General features: G+C 36.8%; 1 protein-coding gene across 1 annotated transcript in view; it reads left to right on the top strand.

The window, feature by feature from the left end:
- Window positions 1–9,753, top strand: part of CDKAL1 (CDK5 regulatory subunit associated protein 1-like 1) — a gene marked incomplete at its 3' end in the record, with an annotated part of 265,833 nt that overhangs the window by 193,929 nt on the left and 62,151 nt on the right. Inside the window, exon 9 of the mRNA XM_008944761.1 lies at window positions 4,993–5,055. Coding sequence (XP_008943009.1) covers window positions 4,993–5,055 — 63 coding nt within the window. The remainder of the gene's footprint in view (window positions 1–4,992; window positions 5,056–9,753) is intronic.

The raw sequence follows: 9,753 nt of genomic DNA, 5'->3' as shown, positions 1-9,753 counted from the left end.
AGGGAAAGAAAAAAAAAATAGTTCATCTGTGTTTTTCTGAAGTGTTCAACATGAAATTGTTGGTTAACTTGTGAAGAAAATGTTTTCAGTTTAGAGGTTCGTCCTGTATGATTTGGGTTTTTTGTTGGTTGGGGGTTTTTTGACATTCTGCCTGTTTGTTCTTTAAGTGATGTTTGCTAATCAAAAGCAGGATAATAATCCACAGTGTAGGTCACTTAAAGCATTAGAAAATGTTTCATTATTCTTAAAAATCAGAACACAAGAAAAAAGAGTAAAAACACCAAGGACACTAACTCTTGACTTTGTTGGTTTATGATTCTCAATATGTTCTAAAAGCACACTTTTTTTATTGTTGCTATACTTTAAACATATAATAAGCTTCTCAGATGACCACTGTCCCTTTAAAAAATTCTCAGTAGTTAAAATTAAGACTTTTAAAATCTGAGGGCCAGAAATTGAGAGGCAGAGAAAGGAAATATTTAGAATAAAATATGTATTAATTACATTAATTGCTTGCAGAGGGGAATAATGAAATTATGATAATGTGCTACTTGCTCGCTCCTAATATCATCTGTGTATGTTGCTGTAAGAAACATTGTTGGGGGCTGACCTGCTGGAGAGCAGTGTAGGGGAAAGGGACCTGGGGGTCCTGGTAGACAGCAGGATGACCATGAGCCAGCAGTGTGTCCTGGTAGCCAAGAAGGCCAATGGCATCCTGGGGTGCATTAGAAAGGGTGTGGTTAGTCGGTCAAGAGAGGTTCTCCTCCCCCTCTATTCTGCATTGGTGAGGCCACATCTGGAATATTGTGTCCAGCTCTGGGCCCCTCAGTTCAGGAAGGACAGGGAACTGCTGGAGAGAGTCCAGCGTAGGGCTACAAAGATGATTAGGGGAGTGGAGCATCTCCCTTATGAGGAAAGGCTGAGGGAGCTGGGTCGCTTTAGCCTGGAGAAAAGGAGACTGAGGGGTGACCTCATCAATGTTTACAAATATGTAAAGGGGGAGTGTCAGGAAGATGGAATTAAGCTTTTTTCAGTGATGACCTGTGATAGGACAAGGGGTAATGGGTGCAAATTGGAGCATAGGAGGTTCAAGGTGAATATCAGGAAAATTTTTTTTCCTGTGAGGGTGCCGGAGCACTGGAACAGGCTGCCCAGAGAGGTTGTGGAGTCTCCTTCACTGGAGTCATTCAAAACCCGCCTGGACACCTTCCTGTGTGATGTACTCTAGGTGATCCTGCTCTGGCAGGGGGGGTGGGCTAGATGATCTTTCGAGGTCCCTTCCAACCCCTATGATTCTATGATTCTATGATTGATAGTTGACGTTGGTTTCTGGTTCTTATTTTTGTAACTGTTGGACACTGCCTGTCCTTTGACAAGCAGCAACTTATGTGTATTTTAGTCACATGCTTGAAAGAACTAGCTTTAAAAAGTTTTGTTTTACTCAGTGAAACCCTTCCATCCTTGCATACTTGTGTACGTGCATATGTGATTTTACAGTATTTAACTCAGTCCTGCCACAACACTTCAATCCCTACTTCATCAGGCTTTCACATACTTTTCCATCTGAAGATAGGAATAAAAAGTGTTTCAATTGTGTCTCCCATATAATATATAATTTTTTTAAACCTACCAAAACAGAAAAGTAAAAACTTGTTCTTATGCTGATATTCATATATTTTTAGTGATCCACATTAAACACACACACAAACATACATACATCTATTTGGGAACCTTCTATCTAGAGTCTTTCTTGTTACGTCTCAAATGCTCTTGCACCAAAATTATATTCAGACAGACTAAGAGATTGACAGGTAACCAAGAGGAGCTTGGTTTAAGGAAGTGTTCCGTGGTTTCTGAACATGGGCTGTATCAATTTATGGCAAGCTTGAGAGAAGGATGGAAATAAGCTACGAGTCTGATGCTGCTACCTGGAAATATTTGGTGCTAATTTGTATGGTGATATTGGAAAGACTCTTGAACTTTTTTCAGAAATATAATAGATTTAAATATATCCTGGGCAAATCTGTAAGGATATTTGAAAGCAATGCTGCTGCTGTACCTGGAACAGCCTAGGTTCAGGAGGAGCTTTTGAGTGTCTTTCTACTGTGTGATTTTAACAGTTATTGGTCCAGAACAAAGCAGTGGGGAATCAGAACACTAAAGGGAAAGTGCAGGAAGACAGGGAGGAAAAATACTCAAGAGAGTGTTTGAAAGGGCTGTTGGACTAAACCAAAGAATGAGAAATAGGAGTATGAAGCTGCCTCAAGGAAATAAATTCTAGGGAGATGTAAATAGGCAGTTAGGGACTAAAGTAGTGTGCTGGTGGAAATAAAGGAGAAGGAGCTTTTGGGCTCCTTATTTTCCTCTGTCACACCTAGACATGGAAAGGCCTGCTTTACTCTGGGCTTCACACTGCTTACAGGTGAGCTGGGGACCATGTCTTTTCTCCACGTAAAAATCCTTTAATAATACTGCATGATTAATTCCTTCTGTAGGAGTTGAACAGGGGGTCGTCATTATAGCAGCATGAATTCTTTCTCCTTTTCTTAGTCTCCGTGTTTTTAAATATTTTATATTTCTGTTTTTTAAAAGACATCTGAGTTAAGATGAACTCTGTGTTCTAGAAAGACACAAATTACCACTAAACAACCTTAACTCTGCGTGAGACTTGTTTACCTCTGTGTATTTGGAGTTCCTACAAAGTAGTCAAGTGCTGTTTGGATTTAGATCAGCTAAGCATATGGGGCATCCTGGGAATTTTAGGGTGGCATTTTTTCGTCTGCATTTCCAAAAGCTATACTCCATGTTCCTCTGCATCATGGTTTTCCAGCATTTCCCCAGTTGAGAGCATTTGGGGTTTATACAGAAAGCAAAACTTCTACTTTTTGTGGAAAGGTAGGAAAGAAACAATCTCCTATAATAAAAAGTGGAAGACTATGTCAATATGTTGTGTCATTCTTCATCTTGTCTAGCTTAGTGTGTAAATAGCATTTTGGCCAGAGATGGGAAGGTTTCTGTCATATAGGGTTTTTTTGTGTGTTACTAAAGCTATTACAATAAAAATACTCAAAAAGCACTTGGTGTGCAGTCAAAACGGGTAGGCGAGAAATGGTATTCAATAAGAAAAAGCAAGAATTAGACTTTTTCTGGATTTGAGAGGCATCCTAGAAAGACTAATGGAAGTCTCCAGATTCCAAACTAATGTCAACTTCTTATATGATTCTACATTAAATTAGGTCTTTAAGCAGCCTTTTTAATAATAATCTTTATATCTCTTCTGAATTTATTATCACATTTCTCCAAGTCTTTTTAAAAGTATTTTAAGCATTTTCACTGTGTATAACTGTACTAGAGGAAATAAGTCATTGTCAGATGGTGATGGAATTTGGGTTGTGCTACCTGATGCTTTTGAGTGGGAGATTTTCCCATTGCAATTAAAAAATATATTAATGGGGGTTAGAGGATGAGGGTTCTCCTACCAAATGAGATTTTTTTTTTCCTTTGGCAAAGGCGCGCTCAGTTGGTGAGAAAGTATGCTAAGAGAAATCTCTTTTTTAATATCACTTCTCTTGGTTTCAAAAGCCTGTAGTAAACTCAAAGAAACAAGTCTTATTAGATATTATAATTTAATAGAATCAATATGACAAATTCATATGACAAAAATTGATAGAATCTATGACAAAAGTAACCTTCTCATACTGAAAACAAAGTTTACCATTCTTGTTTAAAGAGGGACAGGGAGTAAAAAAATTGTTTTCTTGACTCTTTAGCTGTTGTAACTAAAACATAGGTAAGGACCTCATAGAAGTAGTAATATTAATCTGATACTTTTAGTGACTGAGAAGTGTACAGCTGTCATAAATTTGTATTAGTAGCTAAAGTTACAGCATTTATGACTAAGTTGCTGCAGCTGAACTTTCCACTGAAAACAGAAACTCAGTAAAGAAAGGAAATACATAGCTTATTTTGCATAATCGAAAATTACTAAACTGTCCTATAGTTTCCAGAAGGTAAAATAAACACTGCAGCCTTGCAGCTGCCTGTTTAGTTCCCAGCATGCTGGAAGCATGAACAGATTCTGCCAGTTTAGTTGGAAAAATACTTTGACAGAACTTGCGGCTGAATTAAGACAACAGTACAGACTACAAGCAAGGAGTTCTTGTAGTTGTCTCCCCTTTCCACATTTTTCCAATGTGCACTGCTCTGCCTTCCTGAGCTATGAGATAAATCAACACTGATCTTGACAAATAAAACTCTGAACTTAATTGTGACTCATCCCTGCCTTAAAAGTCAAGGGTGTTTTCTCCTCTCCCTGCCCCCCTCCATAGGATGCAGCTGAGTGATTCTATTTAATGTCTGCTGAGATCACTGAAGCCTCTTTCACTGATTTCAGTAGAAGCTGGATTAAGCAGGTTTTCTTTGAACTTTGTTCTTAACAGAAGAAGGATTTTTCCCTTTGCCTTGGCATTAAATGGCATACCACCTATTAATTTTTCACAATCAAGATAATGAGAGTATTAGCATCAAAGAAATCAAAAAATAATAAATTTTTCCTCTTTAAACTGACTTCCTTTAAACCTAATCTGCTGTAAAGGAAGACTACATCTGAATGCTAGAATAGTGGGCAAGTTTTTGCAGGACTGGAGCCTAATCTTCAAGTTTTGTCATCTTATTCTAAGACATTGGAAATGATTTATTATGCTGAAATTAAATCTGAATTGTTTACACATTCCACTGATGTTCCATAGATTAGTGTTTATTAATTATTAAGGATATGCTCTTAAGATTGTTAATATATATGTTAATTATTTCCTGTGATATTTAATATCATTAATCTGCATACCTTATATCCATAGTCTTCATACCTACAGTTCCATTAACAAAGTGAGGAGAGAATCTGTTTGTACCTGCATACAGCTTATAAAATCAGTAGTCTCTTTCTCTTTCCTTTAACTTTTCTAATATGATTTATTTATTAATATTACTTTTCAGAAAAAACAGAGAACAAAGGATCTGTCCCAGCTGTTTCATTCATACAATCCATATGATCATAAGGTAAGAAAAAAATATACTACTTGTGTTTCTTGCTAAGAATAATTCCAAACATTTGTGATAATTATATCATGTTTAATGAAAAAATGAGAGGAAATTATAAAGTAGAAAGTGATAGGGTATTCATTTTACTTAAAATTATGCTATCATATAAGTATTTCTTTGTTTCTTCAATCCAAGCTTGCAAAGCTACATTTTCTGATTTGTGAAACCAATGACTCACATTAACCTCATAGAAGTATAATTTATAGAGTGACACTAAACCCTGCAAAGTGACCATATGTGGTGTTGGATTCCCCTCTTTTTCACTCTCTGTTTAGAAACTGTGTTACCCTTGAATTTGTTGCTTAGCCTGTTGTGTCAATTGGGCCCTGAGATACATGATGCTAATGAATTATCTATTGATTCTGGAAGCATCATTGGAAGAGGCTGCTTTGCTTAACAGCTTGATGGTTGTCCGGGGGAAGGAGAAGAAAAGTAGATCATCGTTATAACTTGATCCTTATTTGTAAAGTCTGGGAACACTTTAAAAAAAAAAAAAAAAAAACAACTTTATTATATCCCAGGCTATAAGGTAAGAGAAGACGGTCACTTCCATGAAGGCACTGAAATGTAAAATAAAAAATAAAAGCTGTTACAAGAAAATTTTGGAGAACCAGGAGCCAGAGATCACATCATTTCTTTGCTATCACTATGTCATGGGGTGTTTGCAGACAATATGCAAAAGAGAGCATTAAGCAGCAGATTGAAGGAGAGTTATGTAGGTTTGTAAATATTTTGGGGAGTTCCTCCTATCTTGGATGCATCTGTGGGCATGTTTTTTAAGCAAGTGCCCTAAACCTTTAACAGTCTGTCAGCACTGTGAGATGACTGCCCTTGCTGCTTCTGTTTTGCAAAGCGTGTGTGATTTTGCAAGTATCCATTTCAAAAAAAAAGAAAGATTTGAAACATTTTTTTGGTTCAGACATTTCAAAGGAAAGTTCCAAACTCTACCCTTCCTTTTCCTGATCACGTACCAAATAGCTATAGATTAGAAAAATTAGCTAGGTTTTGCATTTAGGGGAAGAAGGTGGCAGAAGTGTGTGTGTATGTGCACCTGTCTCTCTGTGTGAACAGATGTGTGTGTGTAACTCCATGTATGTCTGTGAGACAGAAATACATTGTGCAAATATCAGTGGATTAAATTTATTAGGTACGTTGTTGCCATGAGGGATCCACAGTTACCAGCAACTTGAAAACTTGTAGTTTTAAAAAACCATTGTCAAAGAGTAGGCATATTCTATGATTTTTAGTTAAATTGAGTTAAATCCATCACTTTGAAGTATTTTTGTACAGATAGGCTTGCATTATTTACAAGGATTGGTAAAGCAGATATTGAGGGCCTGAGAAAATTGAGAAACATGAAGAGTAAAGGAAATCAGTGTGACAAGGTTTTGAATGGGATTGTTGCTTTTTTTTTTTTGTTGATGCATTTTATGGTAAATGTAATAATAAGTCAATCAAGACCTAATAAGGAGAAGCAGCTGATGGACCAGAAGCTTTGATACTCTTTTCTGTGTCTAAATTCTTCTGTGGCAAACACTTTTTATTCATAGTATGAGGAAATACCATTATTCTTTTATTAGCACTTTTAATAGAGCTTTGCCATTTGTAACTCCTGCTGCCTTCCTGCTCATATCCTTTGTGGCATTATATCAAAGTATCCTCAAATGAATTTGGCTTCAGTTGTGAAGACTTGTGCACTCTTTACAAATTAGTCATCAGGCAATGTGGAATTGAATATAAATGCTTAGATATATTCTCTTTTGATCTTTGTTTTAGGACTTTTAATAAATTATTAAAAGTCGTACAATTGTTTGATGAGTGATTTTTTAAGCTCCACTCTTTCACTGCCTCCAAATATATTCTGCGTATGTATCTGAGAGTAAAAGGGGGGGAAAAAGGAGAAATGAAAGTTTATTTAAAAGATGATCTTTCTTTCTTTTCCATTTGACAGTAAAGGGTTTCCTTCTGCTAACTGCTTCCTATTTGTACTGGCTGCAACAAATTCACTAGAGATTTCTTGCTCTGTGCTTTTAATTTCCACCTCAGCTGCCAGTTTCACAATTGTTGCAGCCCTCTAGGGGAGGGCTTTGAAATTTTATATTAAATCTAACAGTAATCAGCATTAGATGAAAATACAGTTATTTCAAGAGGAGGTCTGTATTAGTTTTACTCTAGGACTCTTTTGTTTGATTTGTGTGACAGAAGAGTTGGTTTTGGGGTGGTCGTTTGCTATTTTGTGGATTATTTTTAGTAAGCGTAAAAAGGAGGTTTTATGATGGCTCTGTGAAAGTGTTGGTGATGCAGGATCATGGCACGAATGACTTGAATTACTGCCTTGCAGGATTCTTAGTTTTTCTGTGAAAAGCTTTCTAAAGTAGAAAGGAGATAACCTTAAAGGGTAAGTTGGAAGTAGCTGTAGTTTAAACAGATGTTTCAAAACAGAAGTGAAAAGGAGGCTCATGAACCACACTGGTTGGGACAGGACTGATAGGATGTCATTATTTTATGATGGGATATCACATAGAAAAGAGAATAATCAATCTGAAAATCTCCATTCTTCCAAGCTTGTGCTTCACTCAGTAAACCAGAAAGTGATGTTTTGATGGAGTAACTACACTAACCTTACCAAGCTTATTGCTGTTTATGCTTGATCAGTAGACCAATACTAATAGAAATAGTAGCTATTTCTGGAAATTTTACCTCTATATAGATTTGCCTTTCTAGTGAAAGTTACTACATCCTGAAAGACATTTTAAATATTTGTGGTTCTGCATTCCCAAGTGAAAATCCATCTCTTTTATGGAGGGGGAAGCCAAGAATTTCCTTTTGCATCCACTGTCAGGTGTAGAGTCTTACCTTGTATCTCATGAGGCCTTAATTCAGCAGCACAGGGGGCAGGGATTTTAAATTCTTGTCTGCAGAAGGGATAGAAAAGTGTGAGAAATTCTGCTCCTGCTGATAGCAGAGGAGGAAGGGGTTAAGCTCGTGCATTCTGTAAAGCCTACATATGTGTAATTTACCATCTAGTTGCCTTTCTCATTGTTTAGATGAAACCAAACAACAGCAAATATCAAAAATTGCCCCTTGGTTGCATACTTACGCTGTCCAGGGGGATCTGATCCCATTTGCTTTCACCTAGTGTCACCACAGAGCTTACAGAGCCTCCAATGACAGAACCTGTGGGTCTTTCAGATCCTGTGCCACTGGCAAAGCTCGTTGTAGCATCAGTCTTGAATGCCTGGCAGATATGTTGAATTCTTGATGCCAGACACATACACAAAAAGCTCAGTCCTCTCAGGTTTTTTTGTTGTTATTGTTAAAATAAATATCTTCTAAAAGCCATTCTGTTCAAAATTAAATAATTATTTAGGAAATGCAGAGTTCTATCTCGATTATGAGAACCTGTTGTATGTGGGTGTTTGATTGCCATTTGTTCTAATTTATTTCAGTTAGCATGTATAAAAATACATACAACTTTATTTGTGGATGAAGCTATTCCTTGTTCTGAAATACTCTACTTTTTGTGTGTTTATGTAGAGTAGGAGTATGTACAGTCTGGCTTTCCTGAGAGTCAGTTTTTGACTGCTGTGTAACTTTTCTCTTGCCAGCAATAGAACAGCTCTTCCAATTACCTGTGCAGTTTATCTTTTTCTAGGGACATCAGAAAAATAAGATAAAAATGTCATCCTCAGACAGGTGTACCAACAACAGTTTTACTGATTTAAAATTCAAAAGATAACTGAGGAACGTTCTTGTTACCTTTAGCTGTAATCTGTTCAGTTTCCTTCTAGCTCATTGAATGAAAGATTACATTTGCAAACAAGTAATTTCTGCTGAAGCTTTTTTTGTGTGTCTGCTGTGAGGTTCCACATTGCACACAGCAAGAATTTTATTCTGTCTGCAGTGGGTGTCTAACTCCCCTCGCATCTTTCTCCCAGATGATGTTTGCACTTTAAAACTTGTGACCCATTTTTTTGAAAGTTATTAATAGCGGTTCTGATAGCAGGTTACCTGGTCAAAGCAACAGGTTTCAGAAGCTTAATATGAGCTTCAGGGTCCAATATGCAGCAAACATCCAAATCCAGCAGCAGAGAGCCCTAGTTCCTTTTCTTCTTTTTGTCAGATGAGTTAAGTGTTCACTCTAGCCCTGGAGCAGTTGTTTAAAACTATAACCCTCAATTTATGCTCTGCAAAAGAATGTTTTTACATATAGTAAACACAATGTATAGCAGAACCACTATTGATTTTGCTGCTCTGCCTTCTTGAGAAGATAAGCCAGAAAGAGAGACCTTGGGGCATGTCCATACGTGCCTCTGGCAGCACTGTGCTCTTACAGTGAAAAGTCCTCTGAGAGCTGTGCTTAAAACTCTGCTCTGGATTTGTTTCTGCCTTTTTGCAACCTGAATCTTTTGCTCAAGAATAGGGCACGATCTATGAAAAAATAAGGTCATGTCTTTTAGCATTAGTGATTCATTTTAGCATATATTGTGTCCAGCCAAGTAAAAAAATAAAGGCAATGTTCATGTGATTTGAAAAGATTTTTTTTTAGAGATTATTTCCAAGTTGAAAGAGATTCAGATTTAAAAAATGAATTACTGCTTCAAAATGTGCTCTAATTGATGCAATACTACTAAAATAATTATAAATTCTTTATGC

This window comes from Merops nubicus, unplaced genomic scaffold (genome assembly GCF_000691845.1).
Source record: "Merops nubicus isolate BGI_N331 unplaced genomic scaffold, ASM69184v1 scaffold4387, whole genome shotgun sequence".
NCBI classification, from domain to species: domain Eukaryota; kingdom Metazoa; phylum Chordata; class Aves; order Coraciiformes; family Meropidae; genus Merops; species Merops nubicus.
Note: the sequence above shows the minus strand (reverse complement) of the source record. Positions and strands in the feature narration are given on the sequence as shown.